The sequence below is a fragment of the Euphorbia lathyris genome, chromosome 7 (genome assembly GCF_963576675.1).
Source record: "Euphorbia lathyris chromosome 7, ddEupLath1.1, whole genome shotgun sequence".
NCBI lineage: Eukaryota > Viridiplantae > Streptophyta > Magnoliopsida > Malpighiales > Euphorbiaceae > Euphorbia > Euphorbia lathyris.
The window spans coordinates 56,000,413-56,026,331 of NC_088916.1; the positions used below are offsets into that span (position 1 = coordinate 56,000,413).

General features: G+C 38.0%; 2 protein-coding genes across 4 annotated transcripts; both read left to right on the forward strand.

The window, feature by feature from the left end:
* Window positions 1-315: 315 nt before the first annotated feature.
* LOC136235256 (BEL1-like homeodomain protein 3) lies at window positions 316-5,168 on the forward strand. Of its 3 annotated transcripts, none has more exons than XM_066024849.1 (5): window positions 316-893; window positions 1,744-2,820; window positions 3,294-3,658; window positions 3,745-3,805; window positions 4,116-5,168. In XM_066024849.1, exons 2-5 carry the CDS (start codon window positions 1,843-1,845, stop codon window positions 4,776-4,778), a joined length of 2,067 nt encoding a protein of 688 aa, XP_065880921.1. In that variant the 5' UTR covers window positions 316-893; window positions 1,744-1,842; the 3' UTR covers window positions 4,779-5,168. The 3 variants fall into 3 exon arrangements, with proteins under 3 accessions (XP_065880921.1, XP_065880922.1, XP_065880923.1); XM_066024850.1 differs by having other exon boundaries at window positions 316-490; XM_066024851.1 differs by lacking the exon at window positions 316-893 and adding an exon at window positions 917-1,089.
* A 1,087-nt stretch (window positions 5,169-6,255) lies between these two features.
* On the forward strand, window positions 6,256-9,298 carry LOC136235258 (BEL1-like homeodomain protein 11). Its single transcript, XM_066024852.1, has 4 exons — window positions 6,256-8,301; window positions 8,380-8,759; window positions 8,841-8,901; window positions 8,986-9,298. Exons 1-4 carry the CDS (start codon window positions 7,513-7,515, stop codon window positions 9,151-9,153), a joined length of 1,398 nt encoding a protein of 465 aa, XP_065880924.1. The 5' UTR covers window positions 6,256-7,512; the 3' UTR covers window positions 9,154-9,298.
* Window positions 9,299-25,919: the final 16,621 nt, after the last annotated feature.

The window sequence follows — 25,919 nt, forward strand, 5'->3', positions numbered from 1 at the left end:
GTAGTATACATATCAATTTGATTATTAAAGAACTTAGTGATCATGGTTAAGGATTTGGTGTCAAACATATGTTTGACCGTTTATCAGAGTGATCAGATCACACTGATTGTTTGTTTAGAGAAAATTTTTGAAATTCGTTTCCTTTATTTAAATAAAAAAGAATAAGTGCCAAAACATCATTTACTTAAATGTCCTTCAAAATTCTAAACCCACCTAATTGAAAAACAAATAAATAAAAAAATAGTGGGAAAAAGAAAACAACTATAGCAACCGTCAGCAGCTAGGTAGTTAGCGTGCAAAAACAGACACTTGTTGACGCGTGTATTAGTCACCTGCAACTACTCCCCCTACCAGAAACGTTTCGGCAGATTCCGAATTCTGAATCACCAAACACCAGCGTAGCAGAGAACAGTAGATAGAGAGAGAGAAGAAGAAGCATGATTATGCGTCAAAAGCAGGCTTAAGGAAAGGTCTACCAACTGGTTGTTAGGTTTTGAACTCACTTAAGCAATGAATTTGAATTTGAGTTTGATACATTTAACCTTAACCACCATTTGAACTTCCATTAATGGACCTTGGTTTTTCTCACACGTGAGAAACCTGGAATCATTACCAGACAAATATTCTTTAAATTATTGCTTTCTTCTCTTCTTCAATTAAAATATTCTTCCTGTTGTTGTTGGTCCGCATTTCAAGTTTTTATTTTAATATTTCCTTTGATTTATATTGGGTTGGCGTCAATTTCCCAATCATATGCTGGTTGGTTGGTTCTCTTCTGTTTTTAGGGATAGTATCTGTATCTCTTGGGATTGCTTTTTCTTTTTATAAACTACTTCTCTTTTCTACCGCTTTCTGTTCCCTATCCTTGCCGCATCATTTCTGGGCTTCTTCAGGTAATTAATACTCCACTTTATCATTCTTTCTCTTTCAATTATTGCTAATCATTTCTCTTACTGTTTCTGTTTGAGAAATTTTAATTTTTCACGTCTTGGTTAGCAATTCAACACCTACAAACAACTAATTCATGAATGTTTCCTAGCTTAATTTTGGGATTTAAGCATGGAATGCTGCTGTGGGTTTCTGGATTAGGTGTCTTTCTTAATTATGAGCTTTTGACTTTAGTTGTTTTTTTTTTTTTTTTTTTTTTTAATTTCTCTATGATTCCTGTGGTGTTTTTTTTATTTGTGTATCTAATGGTGATGAGTTACTTTTTTGATGATAACAAGGATTGGTGTTAACTAGGTTTCTTGGTTCGTCGTTACATACCCTGTGGCTTTAACTTATTTTGGCGTTTATTGAGATGAAATACCTTGATTTTATTACTCTTTTTAACAGGAATTTCCTCATAAATTTTCTCGCTCTTTGCACATGGATGCAAGTTTTACTGGTTTGATGCACTTCATGTTAAATTGTAATAACAACAATTTCTAATAAATGAAAATTCGAAAACTTTAATGGGTTTGCCGAACTAATGAAGATTATGCAACCTATTGCTGTAGGGTTGGCATTATTTTTGCTTTCTATTTCTAGATTACTATTGATCTTTCCTTTTTCTGGGTTAAGGGAAGGGATGGCTATGGATGTAATGTTGTTTTGATTTTGGTTTTGAACCTCATAAAAACTTGTGTGAATTTTGTGTGTTAACTGTTAACCGAAGGTTAAGGTAGAAGAATTTAGTTGTGAATTTCATTGATAAAGAATTTGAATAATCTCTTATAGAGTTTTTGTTTGTTTTTTCATCAGGGTCTGTTATGTTTGTTATCAGCAGATGAGTAAGGACTAGGAGTGCTTTCTCATTCTTCTCAGAGCATTTGATCTGAGGATTTGAGGCAACAAAAGGTTATGATGGCTGCTTATCACCTCAATTTAAGCAGCCAGGGAGATGACACACAAAATGAATATTCACAAGACCACAAACTTGCTTCTTATGATGAACTGCGCTCCCAACGAAGTAACATGGAATTTTATGTAGACCAAGCATCGGCTGCTGGATCATACTCTGAATTTTTGTCCAGGAGTTCCTTGTCTTCTAACAAATGTGCTGAATTTCTGTCCATTGGAGATAGAAATGAGATGATGTTCATTCCTCCTTCAAGTGACACAATGAATTTGCAATCTATTGATGAGCAGTTTAATACATCACCAGGTAATCCAATTGGCAACCCTGTTGATGGGGATTCCATGGGGGTTTCACGGACCCAGCTTGACATTCTTGATACCGAACATAATTTTCAGTCTCAGGGGTTATCTCTAAGTCTTGGCACAGAGATGCAGTCTGCTGTTTCTCTGCCTTCATTTCAGTACCAGAATTCTAACTTTATTTTGCCATCTTTGTCGAGTCCAAATCTTCCTCTACTGGGGAAGTGGGCACTATCTTGTGAAGGTGATGAAAGTAATCAAAGTAAGGGGTTAAGAAATCCTGAATGCTATTCTGGAGGCGACCATGACCCTATAAAAGCAGAGGTGTCCAATAATCCTCAATGCTTCCAAAGCCACAAAGATTTTCATACTGATTCATATATTTATGAATCTTCAGGTTATGGTAATATCTTAAATGCTAAATACCTTAAACCAGCTCAGCAACTACTTAATGAAGTGGTTAGTATCAAGAAGGCCCTTAAGCAGCCTCAGCCCGGGAAATGTTTTGATCAAAAGAAGGAGACTGATGGTGGACGTAGCAACCAATCCGTCCCTCCCACATCAAGTGGGATGTCATCGAGCCCTCGCGATTCAAGCATGAACTCCTCGTCTGAGGTATCTCCTGCAGAACGACAAGAATTACAGAACAAGAAGACAAAGCTTATGTCCATGTTGGATGAGGTAAATCCAGTTTTCTCTGATTTTATGATCACGGATAGATAATTCAATTTTGATAGTTGCAAAATTTGGATTTTGATCCTTGATGTTTTGACTAAAATTAAAATGCCATTGCTGTATCAATGGATACTAATGAAATCAGACTAAATTTAGACTTTTACAGTATGCTTTGTGAATGAATTTTTATTAAGGGAAGTAGTTTGCTCATTTAGCTTGGGGTGTTTGAGAATGTAGATTAAATAAGTAATATTTGTAAATATGAAGTTAAAGCGATTATGGTTGGAATACGATAGAGAACAATAAATTCAGGTTTGAACTAATATTTTGTTGGAAAACAGCCTATTATTTCTTAATTTCTTTTGTGGATGCTTAGTTATCTTTACTTTTGTCTATGTATATCTACAATTTTTTCTATATATGCTACTTTGTCATTTTTGCCTGCAAATTGTTCAATTTTTCTAATGCTTTCTTGGCAGGTTGACAAACGATACAAGCAGTATTACCATCAAATGCAATTTGTGGAGACATCATTTGACATGTTAGTGGGTCAAGGGGCAGCTAAATCATACACCGCACTTGCACTCCAAACAATTTCTCGTCACTTCCGCTGTTTGCGTGATGCAATAAGCAACCAGATAGAAATCATAAGGAAAAGGCTTGGGGAGGAAGATAACGGTCAAGGACCAATACCACGCCTCCGCTTTGTGGATCAGCAACTCAGACAACAGAGGATGCTTCAGCAACTTGGTGTGATGCGGCATGCTTGGAGGCCTCAAAGGGGTCTTCCTGAGAACTCTGTTTCAGTTCTTCGAGCTTGGCTTTTTGAGCATTTCCTTCATCCGTATGTTCTTGGATGTTTGTTCTTTCAGTTGACCTTTTACCATTAAAATGATTAAACTAATTTTTTCTGATTTCGCATTTGGCCAGCTACCCCAATGATTCAGAAAAAATCATCCTAGCAAAGCAGACAGGATTGACAAGAAACCAGGTAGAGATCTTATTTATTATCTGCCTGATAGATCATCCATATTATTGTATTCATCTATGGATTTTACAATGTGCATGAGATGACTTTAGTTCTTGCAATTTATGAAAGTTGTTTCTGCTCGCTGTCAAGTTTAAGAATCTCTGAGTAGTTTCTTTTACATTTTCCACATAAACGTTTATTACGTTTTGCCTTTTTACCTAATCATAAGCTTCTTGTTTTTCTTCAAAGAAATTATGCAAGATTCTTTTGAATGATGAGCTTGTTTTTTGTGGGTCTCGTGCATATGATGATTATAATTTATTCGGACCAGGTTGCGAATTGGTTCATAAATGCGCGGGTTCGTCTTTGGAAGCCAATGGTTGAGGACATATACAAAGAAGAATTTGGTTATTCAGAAGCAAACTCTAAATCCTCTCAAGATGATGCAAGCAAAGCACATGGAGAGAATCTCTTTGCATCTGAGAGTAGGCTTGAAGAAGTGCAGGACAGTATGACATCAGCAGCTGCTGATGGCTTCATTTCACAGCAAGTTCTCAAAATGCAGTCCGATCACATTCCTGATTCAAAAATGAGCAAATCTAAAGCAAAAACAGCACTTCACAGTAGCTCTGATGGAGATCAAGTCACTGCAAATTCTAGGGTTATAAACTTCCAGCATGACCATTGCTACTATCCAGACAAAAACACAGCACATGATCAACATGGGGAGGAGAGTCTTTTGCCCACTTCCCTTCAATATGACATATCAGCTTTGAGTGGATTTGCAATGGGTAATCAGGTGACACTTGCATTGGGATTGCAACATCATGAAAGTGATGCTTTTTCCATGTCTGATGTAAACCATATTAGAGGTAATAACAGTATTGCAGCTTCCTCTATGGGACCTGACACAGTGGATTTTCATTGCATGGATCCAGGGAAGCAACAGGACAGGTTTGGCAATTCCCATCTGTTACATGATTTTGTAGTTTGAATTTGAAAGAATCTTGCCTCTGGATTCTATCTTTATGCGTCAAAAAATAGTCTTTTGAATACAAGGATGGATCAAGTTTTGAATAACAAGCTAGAAATAGCATGTTTTCTGATGTTATTTTGGCGCCCATTACACTACCTTCTTCATTCTGCTTTGGGTGAAAGATAACCAACGGCACTACACATATATAGATGTACATATTGCCACGTGGCCCACTTGTAAGTTGTAATATACAAATAGATTTGCGTAGCTGTAGACATATTTGTAAAGATACAATAAGATGGTTTGTGGTCTTTTCTACTCTGTTGAATAAGGATTTTTGTACAAATACTCCCTAATTGTGGCACAGATGTGTCATATGATCATCAATTCAGAAATATGTTTTACCGAGCATGTGTAGCAAGAACATAGATAGCATTGCACTATTAATGTCACTTATCACACCATTACATATAATTCTGTTGTTCAATAAAGGATGTATGGCCCATCTAGTATTTGTTTTTCATTACGTTGCATATTTCTTTTGTGGGTAAAATGCAATTTGGCTCCTCAACTTTGGTCTTACTAACATAATTACTCTTGAACTTCAAAAACCGGACATAGAAGTCCTTGAATTTTGACATATACTAACATAAAAGCCCAAATAACCATTGACCATGTTATTTACCGGTTGACCACGTGAGAGGCTATCATGTTAATAACCCCAAAGTTTAGGGGCCATGGATGCGTTTACTGGAAATATTCACGTGGTCAACCGGTATATATCAAAGTTCGGTAACTTTTATGTCCAATTTTGAAGTTCAAAGACCATCGTGCTAATAACGCCAAAGTGGACAAGGGCCATGGTTATATTTTGTCCTTTCTTTTGGCTGTTAATGATATCACTTTGAGCATCCTCTGGTTCAGGTTTTGCTGATACAATTTAACTTGGAAGGGAAATTAAAGGATATTTATGCTGTGTCTTCACAGGAGTCAGACTAAGTTGTGGTCCAACATTATGTGGCTACTGCCCTCTTGTTTATTGGATCCTAATAATATTTGAAAGACGTTTGTCCTTTTCATAAACCACGTTTACTGGTGTAATCTGAGCATTCTGCTTCCTGCTTTAATATGCACCTTTTGGTTTTGCCTGTTGCTTGAATCATCTATCTTTTCCTTTCTGGTAATTATAGTCTTTATAGCATTAATCATATGTGCCTTCCCAATAGTTGATATCATCCCCACTATACCACCAAATCAAAGATGATTTTCTGAAATATAGATTGAAGGCTCTCTCTCCAATGGTGTAGCAGACTGTAATTCCATGTTTGTAGATCATAATTCAATACGATGGAATCACATTCCCGTTAAAAGTCCCCTCGGGGAAGTGTAATTATACTCTTAATGTTCTTGAGAATGCAACTTTACCTAGTCTTTTTTACTCTTTTCCTTTTCAAGAGATTCTTCCATTGTAAAAGACGAAAACGTTAAGAACATAATTGCACCTACCAAAATAGGTGAGACTATTTTTGACTCTAATCTCCTTCATTTTTTCCAAATTGATGCTTGTTTTAGGTAGAAGTAAAATTTGAGGGAGGTAGTTCAAGGAAAGCACAACTTACCTGGTTGAAATTTACTAGAATGTTTTAGATATCACACAGATGCCTTTAATCAGTCTTGTGAGGATGTGGGGTCTTCAGGTCCTATAAGGCAAGAACAACGTTACAGAAAGAGACAATGACAAGTGATGGAGCCAAAGGAACAAAAATGACAATCATTACTAAAGCTATCCCAAAAATTACATCTAGAAATCAGTCTAATCAGCACACCAAACCAAACCAAACCCTTTTCTCTCTCTCTCATCTCTTTCTAATTGAGAGCAAAAAGAAACCATTTTTATATTTCTAGATTGTTGATATTCAGTGTCCTTTCAACATCAACATCCATGATTACAACACCCAACAGAGAAAAAAAGGTTTACATATTCCCATATGGTTACAGTATCAGAAACAGACAACCTCAAAACTGAGAGTGTGCAAAAGTTAGCCCACTTTTTACCATTTTATAGATTACAGAAACCCAATGAACACAACAGTTTAACACATTAAAGAGATAGAGAGATAGAGAGAGAATTTCATTCAAAGTGCTTTTGAGTTTCCCAAAGATTGATGCTTTATTAGTTGGGGGGGACCAGCTTTTGCTGTCTCTGTTACTCGGCCAATGAACTTTCTTACTTTGAAGAGCTGAGCTAGCAAAAAGAGCTATGTTTTTTTTAAGTCATTATAGCTTTACTAGACCTGCTCTCTGCTCTCTCTCTCTCTCTCTCTCTGTTTATATTTCAAAGATGGAAGAAAGGAAAGAATAAAGATCCGTGCTTTTTATCATAATGTGAACAGAACAGGGTTGGCCCTTTGCCCTTCATTTTTCATGCATATACTCAAGTATAAGGATTTCTATTTTAGATTTTTAGGTGTTTCTTAAACTATGTTAAGGAACAGAGCAAAAGACTAATTAAGATATTGGTTTTGTCCTGTTTTCTCTTCTCCTGGTTCTGTACTTTCACCTCCTTTTTTATGTTTTCCACAAACTGTAACTCATTGTTTCTTTTCTCCCTTCATTTCCTCATACTCTCTGTAATGAAATATTTCAATTAGCTTTAGAATCTTGATCATTCATGCCGGGTTTGAGATTTCATTTGCTACCTTTTCTTAAACTAGAAGTTGAATAAGTCTTTCTTCTGGATATACACCATACAATGGTTTCACAAGATTCACCCCCAAATCAATTCCTTGTCCCTGATTGTATCACTAATCAAAACCAATACGAAAGCCATAGCTTCGATGCCTATGGTTCGAGTCTAAGAAGCTGCAACGCTTTCCCTCAGTCTCTTGGTGTATTGCCTAGCATACAGACTCTCGGAGAAAGAATGTGTAGGTCAATAGACCTTGTTGAATCTCCTTCAGCAACACAAGAATCGGAGGCTAGCCATACCCGACATCTAATGGATCTTCTCGGAGCTGCAAATGCGAGCAATATGAATCAACAAGCTCAGGGATTGTCTCTGTCCCTTGGTTCTCAGATGCTTGCTCCACAAGTCCAGTACAGGCAGAGAACTATTAATTCTCATCTATTCAGTCCCGGCTATTTGATTCCCGCAGAAGACGAAAGGAAAGATTGTAACCCGGACGTCGAACAAGTAAACAATGATTATTCCTTCACTGATAATGCATTTGCTTCATCATCAAACTTGCTAAGCAGATTTTCTTCCAATTGTTATGGAACAGAATCTTTTGGCATTGCTATAAAGGATTCCAGATATCTGAAGCCTACTCAGATTCTGTTAGAAGAAATTGTTAGTCTTGGCAGTAAGGCGATTGAAATTAGCAACGAAAAATATGTAGGGAAGTTATTTCCGGGCAACAGAAGAGGATCTCTAGGATTTTACTCTGAATTAAAAGCAGAATTATGCTGTAATAGTCCCTTATCAGCTGATAGACATGATCTCCAAGTTAAAATTGCAAAGCTTATAGCTTTGCTCGAGGAGGTGCGTCTTGTCCGCCTTTTGAATTACTATTATTATTATTATGATCCATTAAAACCAATGTTGAATTCATAATTTCAGATAGAGGGGAGATATGAGAAGTACTACCATCAAATGGAAGACGTAGTATCATCATTTGAAGAGGTAGCAGGTTTAGGAGCAGCCAAATCTTACACTGCTCTAGCACTCCAAGCAATGTCCAGGCATTTCTGCAATCTAAGAGATGCCATAGTGTCTCAAATTAATGCAGCAAGAAGAAAAATTTCACAAGATTTACCGAAAATCAGTAGCGGAATGTCTCGACTTAGCCTGATCGATAGGGAGAGTGGAAATAACAGGATTTCTCTTCATCAGCTTGGAATGATTAACAGCCAAAGGCAAGCATGGAGACCCATCAGGGGCTTGCCAGAAACTTCTGTAACGATACTCCGGACTTGGCTTTTCGAACACTTTTTGCACCCGTAAGTGCTTTCAAAAAATGAATCATTGGATAGCTAATTATTAGCTTAAAATGAATTCCTGTTGATGAATTCTGACAACAGGTATCCAAATGATTCCGAGAAGCTAATGCTGGCGTCGCAGACGGGGTTAACTAAGAATCAAGTTAGTGTTGCATAATCTTTGTTTTTGTTTTTGATAAATTTCGGTTTGATTTTTGATACTTTTTGTATAATGTTATTGCTTCAGGTTTCGAATTGGTTCATAAATGCTCGAGTTCGGCTTTGGAAGCCAATGATTGAAGAAATGTACAAAGAGGAATTTGCAGACTCATCTGAAGACTCAAATCCATCATTGAATTGCGGTTCCATGACAAAGGAAGGTGTTGCTGCTGATCATGATCATTCTGATGATTGAATTGAAGATGTAGCTAGGATTTTGTAGTTCATATGATTGTTGGTTTTTCTTCAACTCAAGTTTTCTTGTTACTTTAATCTTACAGGAAGATAAAAAAAAAAAAAATCCTCTATAATCATTCCTTTAATGCAACATAATTTAAAGCATACAACTCTCATTTGTTTGGCCTTAAAGTTCAGTGACATTTTTGTTTTAAGTTGAAGTTTAAGGGTTTTTATGCTATATTTATCAGAGTTGGAGGACATTCTATAGGATTAACCACACTTTGTGTGTTCAATGGTGCCAAATACATGTAAATTAAATAATAGTAGAATGGCTAAATGACTTCCAATTAAAGTAAAAGGGTCAAAGAATCAAATAATGTATTTTGACATTTTTATTTGAGTGGACTTTTTAATAGTGCTATCAAAATGGATAAGAACATGATAATATGATTCACCATAACCTGTATATTAAATAAGGGGTTAATTTCAAAATAATAAAAATAACTTTGTGGTTTAATGTTTTCGCAAATTGGTATCGGTGGATTTTTTCTTCTTAAAAATAATTTTGGGGTTTGCACAGTTAACAAAATAAAGACAAATAATTATCGATAGATTGTTGATATGACAACAGAGTATTTTTGGAGAAAAATTGACTTTGAAAAGTAAAAAAAAAAAAAACACTTCTTCTTCTGGATATCGGACAATAGGCAATTTGTTATATCAGGTCCAATAAGAATACCCATGAGGAGAATGTGATCGTCAGGATACGTGGACCAATGAAGGAAGCACGCCAACTTATAAAGTTGTCATCATCCTAACACACGATTTGCAGTTAAAATGCCCTAAATCCCAATAGTCCACCACAAGATATAATTGTCCTTACATCCCTACATGTGTCCTTGACATAGGCTAGGGCATAAAACTAACAGTAGTCCCAAACTACCCTTTGTATCTTAAATAAAGTGATTTGCTTCACGCCACCCCTTAATTCCCACATACCGCCTCCAAATTACACTTTTGCCCCTTCCCTTATATTTGAAATATTAAGTTCAAATTCAATTTCTAACTCCCAAACACTTTAGTTCAAACCAAAAGAAAACCCGAACTAATTATGGCTGGACGTGGAGGTAAAGGAAAGGCAATCGGGCTCCTTTCGGTACGTGTTTCTAATTTTTTTCATTTTTTTTTTTAAAGTTTTCTGTCCCGAAATTCGGGACAGAAAACACAAGTTTTCCAAGCGTGGCGGGTCCAGGACCCGCGATGGACAAAAGCGTGGCGGGTCCAGGACAATGCTCAAAACCATGGCGGGTCCTGGACCCGCCATGGTTTTGTTAATGGCGGGTCCTGGACCCGCCATGCTTTTGTCCATGGCGGGTCCTGGACCCGCCATGGTCTTAATGCTGGCGGGTCCTGGACCCGCCCGTCAAGAGATAGCGGCGGGTCCTGGACCCGCCGATGTAATGCCGAAGTCGTTTTCTGTCCCGATTTTCGGGACAGAAAACTAACAACTAAAAAAAAATTTAGAAATATTTAGCGCATTTATTTTAGAAATATTAACGTGTTTTTTAGAATATATTTAGCGTAACTTTTTTAGAAATATTAACGTGTTGTTTTTAGAACATATTTAGTGTATTTTTTTTTGTAGAACTTTAAAGTGTAGTTTTTGTAAATATTTAGGGATTGTATTTAGCGCATTTAGCTTGCTCTTTTGCGAAATTTAGCGTATTGCTTTTAGTAACTGTTGAATGTTTATTTTCCAGCGTGACATTGAAGAGGGTTCCGGACCTCGCCATCCTGCTAGACGTGGTGTTACAGCATCTGTTCGGAGGGACCGAGAAGCCGAGAAGCTCATGGCGGATGCTCAAAGGGCGCACGTGACAGTACAGCGGCCCATGAGTGACGATGAGGATTATGCTACCATGGATGATGGTGAGGACCTTCCCGAGAGCGATCCTAGCCCAATTCGTCGGGCGTCGAAGGGGAAGGGTGGTCGTGCCGAGTCATCTGGTAAATAATTTACATTTTTATCATAATTTTTATTTATTAATTTACTTTACTATAGAAAAATGGTATAAATGTTATATGTTTAATACTATATTGTAGGAAGTAGTAAGCGCTCGAGGAATGTTGTAGAGGATGATTGGATTGTCACGGATCCGGTCCCCGGTGGACCAATTGATGGTACTGTGATTCCCAGCTTCTTGGGACATTTCGCTTCTACCATATGGACCGGACAGCTGAGGTCGGAGCTCAGGGGCCACACTAGAGGGACATTCTGCAGGAAATTAAATGACTGGTATAAGAGTGCTCGTCCAGAGGTCAGGGCGCTTATACGGGGATCGCAACTATCACACCTCCCATCTACCATGTACACACACATTGATATGCCCCTTATATGTGCTTTTGTGGAGCGGTGGCAGCCAGATACGTCATCATTTCACATGCCATTTGGGGAGATGACGATTATGCTGCATGACGTCTGGGAGATTCTACGTATCCCAGTGGAGGGGCGGCTGGTGTCTGATAGCATTGGTGGGGAACAGCTTCAGTCGGTAGTGATGGAGGTGTTTGGGGTGAATAGAAATGAGCTGCTGGCTACCCATTGGAAAGGTGGCGGGGTATTCTGCAATTCAGTTGTCTCTTTATGCTCTGTAGGTCGGATGTCTGAGTTTGAGGCTATCGGGTGGATGTTTTTGATGTTCGGTACCACCTTGTTTATAGACAAGAGTAGTGACCGAATCCGACCCGCGTGCGTACTAGAGGTGCAGGATAGGGTAGAGGATGTGGCTGGCTACTCCTGGGGCACAGCTACACTAGCATACCTATACCGGCAGCTAGGTGTTGCTAGTAGAGGAGATTGTGGATAGATAGCGGGTTGTTTGACTCTTTTGCAAGCGTGGATATACGAGTATTTTCCGTGTTTCAGACCTCAGCGAGAGGGACTCACACCCCATTCGGAGGCTCCCCGAGCTCGTATCTGGATCACGACACAGCAGTCCAGGACAGAGACTCGTTTGAGAGATTTGCGTCGCCGTCTTGATAGATTGACAGCGGCGGAGGTACGATTTCTACTTGTACAGTAATCAACTTTTTAGGAAGATATTAATTTACTTTTATAATAATTAACTTTTGACATTTGTAGGTGATGTGGATGCCATACGGTCCTGACATAGTGACCCGCACTCCTAGGACTATCTATAGAGGATGGATACGATACCGGGATGTCATGGAGCCGTATATGCCTGATAGATGTCTCCGTCAGTTGGGGTATATCCAGATTGTACCCATGCCTGCTTTCAGGGGCATGAAGGTTGTACGTCCTTGGAATAGCAGTCGGTATCGGTTAGAGCATCCAGTTGTGGTTGCTGACGATAGTTGGTCATTTTTCCCAGCAGCATCGACGCTCATGTTGTTGATATACACTCTTGCTCAGATTCCATCAGCATGTGATGAGACATACATGGAGTGGTACACTAGATATTCGCATCCACACATCATGCCCGACATGGATGCACACCCACAGACGGTTCTCACTCGTTCCAATAGTAAGATTGTAAGTAATTTTGATTTTATCAAGTTAATACGAGTTTCTAACATTAATATTAATTAAGAAATTTTGTTTTGTGTTTTTTTTTTGCAGTGGGTTAATCGGTGGACTACTGTGGGCACTGGCATGTTAGCAGCTCTTCGACGCGTAGATGAAGATACGGCAGAGATGTGGGCGCAGGAAGTGGATAAGCTTATGAATGATTGGCATTTGGCCAAATGATTATTGATGTTTAAACAGTATTACTAGTATGTTTATTTTAGTTGTTTCATTCGTACTAAACAGTAATATTAGTATGTAATAGACATATTTTTAGTATGTTTATTTTAGTCATTAGTAATTCCAATTAAACAGTAATTCCAATTAAATAGTCATTCCAATTAAACAGTAATTCCAATTAAACAGTAATATGCAGTTAAGTAATTTCAATTAAACAGTAATTCCAATGTTTGACACTAAACAGTAAGTTCACTAAAAAGTAATGACACTAAATGCCATATCCTGCAGCTCTTGATAATCTATCCCACTGTATTCGCCGATCTGCATACAAAAGGTCCCATCCTTCGACACTATTGTCACGACATATGTTGCAGTTAAGTAGTATCGGCGGCATTGGAAAATCGTTGGATAAGTCCAGCCGAATATAATGTTCACACCGACGACCTAAATGAGCAATGACAATTTCTCGTTGTGGTCGTGTAGCAGTTGCGGGTGCATACAGTGGCAGCATAGTACCACATGAAAATAAGCTCCCTCCATTCCCATATCCGAAAAAGAATACAACAGCATTATATAATGACGCAATCGGATACAGATCATCAAAAGTTATCATCCAATGGTCATCTGTACAATTCCCACCATCCCAAGCAATCCGCTTAACTGCCGCTGCAATCCCATCATAGTAAATTGGCTCGTATAAAGAACGTTTAGCAATTATTTCATTCACTATAGCCGTTCTAACAAAATACCAACTCTCTTCATCATCGAATACTCGGTCTGCCACAACACGGAACCCACAGTTACCATCACCCTTGACATCGAGATAGGATTCAATATAAGGCTTTATGATTTCAACGATTTTGTCATAATTATGGTAATTAGTAATATCACATTCAATGGCAGCAGAACCTATAATAATATAGATCTGGACTTAATAAACATTTAATAGTAAAAGGAACACAAATGATTCTATACACAATTATTACGTAAATTAAAAATACCTGCTGATCGGTTAGAAGAGCGCCCACGACTCCGAGACGAACTGGAATTCCGAGCCCGTCCACGACGACTGTCACGATACTCCCACGCACTGGGCATACGTTTGGTTGATGATCCTGTTGGTCGTCCTCGAACATCGGCTTTGACTTCCGGTTCACAATACCTAGCTTCGTCTGGATGAAGTTGCCGGTGAATAAATTGAGAAACATTGCGTATAAAGGTTGGATCACTTTTATCGACCTCGTCAACAAGAGAGTGAAAGTATTCCCGCTCTTCGGTCCCATGAACATACTCCAAATTGCCACTAGTATCAGGTTGACCAATGACAAGTGTTTTCCAAAATGGATGTATCTTTGAAATACTTACCGATTTACCTGAATGACACGCTCGGCTAATCTCGCATGCACACGGAATCTGGTAAGAGGTCCTCAACATATGATCGCAACGTTCGTCCACTTCATAACTCAACTTTTTCATTCGCAAATATTCAGTACCAAGCAACACCAAACAGTGGTGGGAAACTTTGCACGACAACATTTCGAACGGAGGTCCGGAATGCGATACAAGCTTTTTCTGTCTTGAAGCTTCAAGAGTGCCTCTGATACGAAGAAACATATAGTATGAATCAAAATACATATTACTAAATTCAAATATAATAATAACAGTAAGGAAATGGAATAAATTTATACTTGATTTTGACGACTTGCAAATCAATTTCATGGTGAACCTTGGCCCAAACTGTATCGAGGGATCCAGTAGAGGAATTCAGCCATCTCTTTAAAGAAGAATGTTCACTCTCCACTCTACAGGTTGTTGTGTTGCCAAAATGTAAGAAATCTTTAGTCCACGCAACAACAAACTTCTCTTTATGGACTAACCATGTATTCTCAACATAAGCTACCACATTACCTATCCTTCCCATTGTATCCTTCATCTTGGCCACTTCCAACTCATATTCCTCTACTGTTTGAGAATTTATTATTTTCTTCCATCTGCCATTCTTGAATTTTGAAGCAAAAGTCATGTCTCCACCCATGAGTTTGTAGACTCTGTTTTCTACATCCTTGTTAATATGCCAAGTACACAACATGTGTGCAGAATCTGGAAAAACCTCTCTAACAGGCCTCATCAATCCCAACTCTCTATCAGTCAAAATAACTGTCGGGTTCATGTCAAATCCAATCAAATTCCTCAAACACTCCATAACCCAACGGTAGCTAGATTCGGTCTCATCCTGCATAATCGCATACGCGATTTTGAAATTGTTGTTGCATGGAGTCATCCCAACAATTTCGAAGAATGGCATTCTGTACTTGTTGGTCTTGTATGTTGAATCCATGCCAATATACCAGTGGTACGTCCGTAGTAATTCAACAGAAGCTGGATGTGCCATAAATACATGTGTTAACACATTAGTTTCTGAATCAGCAAGCGAAGCATGATAATACTTGTTCGTGACGGCAAGGTGGAAAAACTGACTAATCATATCTCTGTTGAAATACCTTTCCACATAATTTTGATTTGACAAAATTGTTTAAATATAAATTATAACACATATCCTAAACACACTAAGTTTAAATGCTTTGATTTATTCTACTAATGTGTTTGTTCAATGTTGAGTATAAATGTTATAAGTCATAAGGATTGGAAGGCCCAGGCCCAATACGGAAACCAAGGCCCAAGTTAAACAACTCAGTACACTCGGCCCGCGTATGTCAAGACGCTGCCGTTTTTGTTCAAAACGCAACTCAGCAATCGGAAGGATCTAGAAGACCTTCGGGAACAACTTCAAGATGAAGCTGCTGAGTAGTCTCGACAAAGTGTACAAGACAGCAGCTGGCAAAGGAAAACTTCCAGACAAAGTGTTTCCTCTTTTGGCAAACTTCAGACGACACAGTATGCTGTCCAGTTGACTTTACCATAAAAGGAGAGACTATCTGCTGTGCTGACCGAGGACAGAAGATACACGATTATGATTGGCCGAGAGCTCTGTGCAAGTCAGGATGACAACGACATATAGCCGTTTCCCTCCAACGGTTATTTCGAAATTCGAAATGACCGAATGACCAGACGTCTCTATAAATAGTGCCATCACAAGCTTCACAACACACAGAACTTGATCAAGCCATTACGCTGACCAAATCTCTACAAGTTCTGCAAGCAAGAAGCAAAGCAAATTTCTTACACTACATTTTCATATTTGTGTAAAAGTCTAGAGTGATTGTAAATCGTCTAAAGTGTCTTAGCACATATTTGTATTAGGACAAAAACACTTATCATTTCTAAAAATAGAAAGGAGAGGCTGAGTACTCGGTTTTAAGTACTCAGCGGAGAGATTAGGATTGAGTAGAAGTATAGAGGAAGGTACTCTTATCATACTCAATTGCTGATATTGTAAAAGGTTTGAGGCTCTACCTTTAAAGAGCTCAGTAGAGGATTCGAAATCTCGGAAGTGTTCCGGGGACAGGACGTAGGCTTAGAAGAAGCCGAACCTGGATAAATCTGCTGAGTGAAGTATTTCTAAACCTTAACTCCTAATTTATATTGCTTGCTTTAAATAATCAAAACTGACCAAGTAAAGAGGTCAAGTTGAGTTGTGCGCGTTGAACGTCTGAGTTCAGGAATAGACTCCAAGTGCTATCTCCTGACTCAAGCTGAGGAACTGACCTAGTCACCTGTTGACTAAGCCAGTATCTTGCTGTTTACTCAGCGCCGCTGTTCAAACCTTTTTCTTTAGAAAAAGAAGTCTGCCTAAATTGCGAAAAAAGTTTAAATAGTTCCTAACCCCCCCTTGGAACTATACTTGCAACTAAACAAGAGACCAACAATCTCTACCCTCAAACCCATCCTTCCTCAACCGGTCTCTATAATTGTATACATGCTTTATTGTTGGGTTATCTTCTGGATGTTTCGTACGAAGTGCCGTCATAATAGCACACGACTTTGCTTGATACGAACTCATGTCACGCACAATTAGCTTCGCTGCTGGACTAAGCCCGCTAATCTGTCGGTGTCCCTCCGCATAAACTATCATTTCATGATTTTGCGTACTCTGCTCCCCAGCATTAGCAACGATCTGCCAACCCGAAAAATCTTGCAACTGCCTGACTTTTAGCCGAAATGGACAGCCACACACTTTAGTTTTTGTTTTCCTACTTAAACCATCTTCTAAGGGAATAGGCAATCCTCTATACCGTTCGCCACGTGAACATCTCAGAAGACTTTGTTTACCTCCGTGTTTATGCGAAGAAATAATGATCTCGAAACCATTTTTGATTGCAATGTTTTTTGCCCATTGAATTGCTTCCACACTTGTTTGAAATACCGTGCTCGTTATGAAATAAGGACTATAGCCGTTTCCCTCCAACGGTTATTTCGAAATTCGAAATGACCGAATGACCAGACGTCTCTATAAATAGTGCCATCACAAGCTTCACAACACACAGAACTTGATCAAGCCATTACGCTGACCAAATCTCTACAAGTTCTGCAAGCAAGAAGCAAAGCAAATTTCTTACACTACATTTTCATATTTGTGTAAAAGTCTAGAGTGATTGTAAATCGTCTAAAGTGTCTTAGCACATCTTTGTATTAGGACAAAAACACTTATCATTTCTAGAAATAGAAAGGAGAGGCTGAGTACTCGGTTTTAAGTACTCAGCGGAGAGATTAGGATTGAGTAGAAGTATAGAGGAAGGTACTCTTGTCATACTCAATTGCTGATATTGTAAAAGGTTTGAGGCTCTACCTTTAAAGAGCTCAGTAGAGGATTCGAAATCTCGGAAGTGTTCCGGGGACAGGACGTAGGCTTAGAAGAAGCCGAACCTGGATAAATCTGCTGAGTGAAGTATTTCTAAACCTTAACTCCTAATTTATATTGCTTGCTTTAAATAATCAAAACTGACCAAGTAAAGAGGTCAAGTTGAGTTGTGCGCGTTGAACGTCTGAGTTCAGGAATAGACTCCAAGTGCTATCTCCTGACTCAAGCTGAGGAACTGACCTAGTCACCTGTTGACTAAGCCAGTATCTTGCTGTTTACTCAGCGCCGTTGTTCAAACCTTTTTCTTTAGAAAAAGAAGTCTGCCTAAATTGCGAAAAAAGTTTAAATAGTTCCTAACCCCCCCTTGGAACTATACTTGCAACTAAACAAGGGACCAACAATCTCTACCCTCAAACCCATCCTTCCTCAACCGGTCTCTATAATTGTATACATGCTTTATTGTTGGGTTATCTTCTGGATGTTTCGTACGAAGTGCCGTCATAATAGCACACGACTTTGCTTGATACGAACTTATGTCACGCACAATTAGCTTCGCTGCTGGACTAAGCCCGCTAATCTGTCGGTGTCCCTCCGCATAAACTATCATTTCATGATTATGCGTACTCTGCTCCCCAGCATTAGCAACGATCTGCCAACCCGAAAAATCTTGCAACTGCCTGACTTTTAGCCGAAATGGATAGCCACACACTTTAGTTTTTGTTTTCTTACTTAAACCATCTTCTAAGGGAATAGGCAATCCTCTATACCGTTCGCCACGTGAACATCTCAGAAGACTTTGTTTACCTCCGTGTTTATGCGAAGAAATAATGATCTCGAAACCATTTTTGATTGCAATGTTTTTTGCCCATTGAATTGCTTCCACACTTGTTTGAAATACCGTGCTCGTTATGAAATAAGGACTATAATCGATTCCGTCTCCAACCCAAACTCTAGCTGCCTCCTGAAAATATGTGCAAAAAGGACTAAAGTTAGATTAGTCGCAAAACGGGTCCTTGGACCTCCTGCACATAGGCAGGCGGGTCCAGGACCCGCCAACATTTAAAGGGAGGCGGGTCCTGAATCCGCCTCCATTCAGACGCTGGCGGGTCACGGACCCACCCCCCTTCAGACGAGGGCGGGTCCATGACCCGCCCCCCTTCAGATGTGGGCGGGTCCTGGACCCGCCTGCGTCTAAACAGGGGCGGGTCCTGGACCCGCCAACGTCTGAAGGAGGGCAGGTCCATGACCCGCCCCTCACAAAATTAAAAAAAAAACAGAAATTTAATACTTAAGTTTTAAAAATTTAAAAATATATTAAATCATTACCTCGTCTTCGGAGTTTTCGTGTTCCGACGTTCTCGGATCCATAATTTTTTTTACGTGCTTTATTCGGGTGAGAGAGAGAGAGAAGGGTGATTTCAAATTTTTTTAAAAAATAATGGAAGGGGCATAATGGGTATGTAAGGGGCGGGGGCTGTAAAAAAGGGGCGGTGTACGGTAACACCCTAAATAAAACAAGATGACTACATTGCGAAGGTACACCTTTGTTGAACCCTAAAGTTCGTTATTCTTCCTTCACTTGATCTCTTTTTTATTTTATCTCGGGTGATTCGTTGACTGATAACACATCTAGAAGTTCCTCTTAAGATCCTCTCATTGTATAAATAATAAATAATTCCCTATGTCCCACCCTTCGGTAGTCGACAAATTTTAATGAAAATCATTCTAGTTTGCATTTAGAATTATCTAGATTGGTCTATCATAATTGTTTGCAAAATCATTATGAATTCACTTCATTCTTTACATATGAGTTTAATAACTTTGATTACATTAAGTTAAACACTTCGAGATAAAATTTGATTAAAGCTGGATATCGGTTCAATCACAAATCATAAAATCGAAGTAAGAAACTTAATAAAACTAGTTAATACTTGGATTAAAAATAGCACTACGTGATTTCGTTAATTTTAAAAATATAAAAGTACATTATCATTCAAAGACGAGGCTCCGAAAGTTCTCCTTTAAAGGGGAATTCATCTGCCTCCTAGTTATCATTCAGAGGGAATACAATCACCTAAAAGGAGAAGTGTGCATCCGAATACTCCTCTCTTATTTCCCTAAGAACAAAAAATTAGTATCTATTTAGCACTGACAACTTCATTCTTGGCCTTGTCAAGTTCCTCTTGAAGAGCGTTGACATGAGCCAAAGCCGCATTCAGATTGTGGGCTTGCTCATCCAGCTTTTTCCTTTGGTACATGAAAGCTTTCAGCTAGTAGGACACCTCTATTGTAGCTACCATATCCCACCAACACAAAAAAAGAACAAAAAATAGGCTAGAAAATTAGGGGAAAACGAAGCAATAGAACTTACCCGAGCAGATCGCAACATGGTCAGATTCGTCATCCTCTGAACTAATAGCTTTTGGATGTAAATATGTTCCACTGGGACCAAAGAGAAATGTCCCAAATCCTGCACCACTTTACAACGAAGTAGGCTGACCTTCAGAGCATACATTCACTCGTAGAACTGGTAAAAGGCATAAAAAAAGGTAGGAATACAAATACAAAACTTGGTAGTTGTGAGCGTTCGCGGGACCCGAACTACCTTACTCTCCCCTACTTTAGGAGGGGGTTTCGGCAAGTTGGATTCCATTTTTACATAATACCGTCACTTACCATTTTTAAGGATGACGCTAGGTGTATCCCTTCCAGTGTATGCATTCTTTTGACTATGTGCCTGCTTTCTTAGCTCTTCAACAGAAGCGAATCCTTTACCCTCCTTGGATACTATGAGCTTTTTCCTTGTAGCTCATTTTTAGAGTCGTCTCAAATCTCTAATGATAGCCATATTAATCTCCTTACAAAGGAACCTACACAATAGTAAAAGAACTTGCATTAATTTTTTAATTTAATTTCATACATGTACTTGATTCTATTCTATTCTATGCATGCTCTAATAACTATTTACCATCACAGATCTTGAAGAACTCATCAAATTCCAACCTTACATTGAGTTGGTATTCGAGATTATGATCCATTGTTATTCACACTGATGCCTCATACCATCAGGGGAATATCGATATTGGTGGCGCCATACATCAGATAGGAAGTTTGCAAGGTGGGTTCTACCAATCCCTAGGTGTAGATTGGGGTGGGAAACCGGGTACCTAAAAAATATGGATTTGGGAGAGACCTTTGGTATTAGGACAGCTATTGAATTGGTATTTGATAGAGTTATAGCTTACTCCCTAAAATCACCTAGTCTAATCTTAAGAACAGATTGTGAAAAGGTAGCCTCCTTTTTGAACCGTAAACGTGCTAACTCCAAAAATATGCACAAGGACAATAATTTCATGCAATGCTTGCCTCATCTTAAGGTCTGTTGGGAGCTCATAGTAAGAATCCTCAAGACAAGGTTCCCGCTTATTACAATGGAGAGCACCCATTCAGCATTGAATGAAACTGCACATGCATTAGCAAGCTACGCAACTGGCTTAGGGACGAAAGATGAATCTGTGACAATATTGCCATATATGCCAGTTTAAGAGAATTATGATCTCCGTTCTACTTGGAAGATCGATTTTTCGTTGTAAGGATAATTGTTAAAGTTTAACCAAAAATTTCATTTAGAATAATAAAATTGTTTGTTGAAGTTTAATTTATATGTTTTTAGGAAGGATGGAAGTGTTCTTAGAAAGGACGAAATTATTATTGAAGAGCATGAGCCATGGGAAATCGATTTTCCACGGTAAGGATAATTGTTGAAGTTCAACCAGAAGTTTCATTCAGAATAATAAACATGTTTGTTGAAGTTCAACTATTTGTTGAAGTTTAACTAATATGTTTTCAGGAAGTGTTCTCAAAAGTTCCATTCAGAATAATAAAATTGTTTGTTGAAGTTTGATTAATATGTTTTCAGGAAGGACGAAAGTGTAAGTTTCATTCAGAATAATCAAATTGTTTATTAAAGTTTAATTAATATGTTTTCAGGAAAGATGAAAGTGTTCTCAGAAAGAAGGAAAGTGTTGTGGAGCAGCAACTGATAGAGACGTTTTATCCCTATCTTTTGGGTTAATTTACGGTTTATTTTTAAGCTAAATTGTTAGGTTTAGTGCTAGTTTATTGCATATTTCAATAAATTAGCAACAAGTAATAAATTATGTACCTTTAGTTGATTTTCGTCATTTTTAATAAATAAAATAAATAAATAAATCAAGTAATCTCGGTGTTCATAATTGTGCTTTACAGGACAAACCTATAAGACGGAAAAGGCGATGAATAAACGTCCACGCGGAGCGCAACATGTACCACGCGGAGCTTAAATCAGTGAGAAGTGTTCGATAAGCGTCAATAAATCATTTACGCAGAGCGTGACCCTTTCCACGCGGAGCGTGGACCTTCTAGAGGACAAAAATATGACTTCAGAAGCTCATCTACGCGGAGCGTAGGTGTCAGGTCACCTTTTTCACATTGAGGACAGATTTGACACATTTTCGTATTTTCATCTATCTCCCTCATACGAACTCGGATTGAGGCGATTCAAAATGAGTTGGAAAGCTAAGAGAAAGATGAACAAGTGACTAATAATGGGTAAATTTCATCAATGGTGTACAACCTTTACACCTTTTCACACTTTGGTGTACAACCTTTATTTTGTCTTACTAATATGTATGACCTTATGGGTGACCTCCCAATATGGTGTACATCAGGTAAAAATGACCCGTCAACGCAAAGTCAACACGCCACGTCAGCAGTTTGACCGGTCAAAAAGTCAAAAATTGACCTACTATATATATAATTACTAAAATACCCTCATTTGGTTTTCTTCCCACAATTACCTTTCTCTCTCTTAAAGCCTTTCCATAGATCCACCATTTCTCTCTCTCTAAAACCAATTCTAACCTCTCTCTCTAACTCTCCTAATTGATCCTCAACGGCACCTGATTGTAAATAAATTGTAAATCCAACCAAAAGGACACGAATACGGTTTCAAGTAAATATCATCTACAATATTGTAACTAATCTGGTTCTTCATGCCAATACATCGTCCTTGGTACCTGCAACAGTTGGCTGAGATGCTCCAACAGCCATGCTTGTTCCCTGCATCAGTTAAATTATCACATTTCTAATGACTCTATCAGCTCATGAATAACAGGGACCACAAGAATTAGTTTCAGAAAGTCCAAAGCAACTATATCTAGCAGCTCATCTCATTTAGGAAATGTGCAATTGTAAAATAAAATTTCAACATGAAAGCACAAGTTTGGAATTATGAACTATAACTAAACTCATTTTTTCATAATTTAATAACATGGTTTAATAAGAAGCATATATTCAATAATAATACATGTATTGTATTCATGAGGTTGCAACTGCTTGGCACGGGTCTTATCAACTAACTCCTTCCACTTCATTGACAATGAATAAATGTCAACCAGAAATATGTGCCAACGAAATCAATTGTAAATCGTTGAGGTTCTGCTGAAAATAATTGGGAGGTTAGACAGTGAGGATTTAGCAGGAACTTTGCTGGATATCCTCAGATTTTTGGTGAGATTTGAAGAAGGATTGAAGGCACTGATTTTGATTTTAGATGTGATAAAGGATTTTTAAAAGCAGGTGCTCAGTTGGTTTTAGAGAGAAAATCAGAGTTAGAGAGGGAGAGGCTAGAACTGGTTTTAGAGAGAGAGAGAGAAATGGTGGATCTATGGAAAGGCTTTAAGAGAGAGAAAGGTAATTATAGGAAGAAAACCAAATGAGGGTATTTTAGTAATTATATATATGGTAGGTCAATTTTTGACTTTTTGACCGGTCAAATTGCTGACGTGGCATGTTGATTTTGTGTTGACCTGTCATTTTTATCTGATGTACACCATATTGGGAGGTCACCTATAAAGTCGTACATATTAATGAGACAAAATGAAGGTTGTACACCAAAATGTGAAAATGTGCAAAGGTTGTACACCATTGATGAAATTTACCCGACTAATAATAGCATCTCCAAATTCGCAGCGTAACAGGCTCAAATAATTAATCTAAGTTGCTGGACGTGTTGAAGCTTAGGAAATATTCCATGGGTGTGAAATATGCAAGGGAGAAAATAAGAAAATAATGAAACATCACATGCTTCATTATTCTACATCAAATTCAAAGTCTTCCTACCACTTTTACACACATTCAAGATCTCCATTCACATTGAAAGTCTTCATTCAAACTCTTTTCTTCACACTATGTAATTACAATTATGACCCAAGATTGATTTGTGTATAAATAGGAGTGTTTGGCACTCATTTAGTATGTAGTATGCAGTATGTAGATGTAGTTTTAGTTTTAGATTCAGATTTTGTGTAGCCAAACTCTACCACCTTGAGAGCTTGTACATTCATTCCGTCACTCCATCAAAGTTACGTTCGATCCGTATCCACCAAGCTCGAGAGTTCCACCTCCAAGTCCTACGAGACGGCTTTGAGTCTGGTTAGCTAGTCCTAAGGGACGATTCTTCTTCCCTTTCTACTTGTTAACTAGCTTGTACTCTTCCTATGTACTAGGCTTGGTTGTATTCCGCTTTTATACATTCCACATTTATAATATATGATTTACGATTTCATTTCCTCTATACGTGTTGGTATTTATTGCTTGCTTTGATACTTATAATTGATTATTGTGTAGGTCGCTTACGAGCCCTGAAATCTATTAGGATTCACATAGGTGTTGCCTTACCAGAGTTGACAAACCGGAAACCGTAGGAAGTGACAAGCCACGGAACTTACGGGCCCTAGTTTCTGATCCTAAGAATTAGAGTCGCCTTAAGAGGAAATCACGACCCTAGAACCTCACGGAGTTGTTCGGTCTATAAATAATCGTCTTTGCAAGAGTAAAGTATTAATCGTAATACGTTTTGAGTTATTTATCATATGTTATAACTTATCATCACCTGTAACACTTCATTAAGAGTTTGAATTACATGAGTCTGTTTCACCGTAGTTTAGGAGTAGTTTGTAGTTGTCACCCAAACCAAACTAAAGTATTCACCGCTTAGATAATGTGTAGAACTGAGTAGTTTAATACTTGTAGATATAAATCCCGTGGATTTGATACCCGGTCTTAACCGGATTATTACTTGATATGACGGGGTGCACTTGCCCCTAAGTAGTAGTGTCTAGTAGAGTTAAAGCACTTAGAAAGATCATATCCATAACCATAGCACACTCATATCACATATTATTATATCCACTCTATTTAGGCGCCACGCATCAGCAACCACTACGATTTCATGGTGGATTTCATGACCACGAACGAGTTGCTGTTAAACACATACTGCATCGAGTTAGTAAGGAGCTAGCATATGGCAATACTGAGCTTACCATCAGATTGTTATTTGAAGAAAAGATTCTTCAAATAATTCTTCCATTTCAGGTATACTGTTGATTTCTAGATTTGATATAACTCCATCCAACATAACTCAGTGTGATGACGTCTGATATAATAACTCTGGCTGGTGACTTCTTGCAGGATGCTTATCTTCAGGCTGATTTTCAGAGATCACAAAAACCTCAGACAAATATGCTTTTGGTAACTTCTCTTACCATATTTTATATTCCGATAGTTATGATTTCAACTATAAGTTATGTTGATAAAAGAAGAGAAGGAGTTGAAACTGGGAGATAAGAATTACCCCATGAAAAGATAAGATTGTCTAGGCCTAACATAAGGTCTACTAAGATTGATAAGCTTAGAATTTTGGTTGTGCATTATAAGTAGTTTAAATATTGTAATTTTTTTTAAAAAAATCGATAATATGGCCATTATTACCGATAATATGACAACTGTACGTAAGTAGACTTTCTTGATTTTTGGAGAAACAATATGCTTTTGGTAACACTTCTGCTTAACTGTTTAATATTACCTCAAATATTTGCCACTATTTAATCTTATTTAATGTTTAATCTTCTCCATTATATAGAATTAACACTTTTGGTTAACTGCTTAAGATTATTTCAAATCTTTTCCATTATATAATTTTATTTAATGTTTAATCTTCTTTTTATATAAGTGTTGGTCCAAAATAAAATAAATTTTATTTTCATGTATATAGAAAGCTTGGGTTTAATTTTAGGATATAATTTACATTTCATCTGGAAAATAATAAAAATAAAAAGTATACATTAATAAATTCACTCCAAATACGCGAGGCGTATATTTTTATATGCGGGGCGTATACCACTTCCGAAGACGTTCAACTTCAGAGACTCAACTA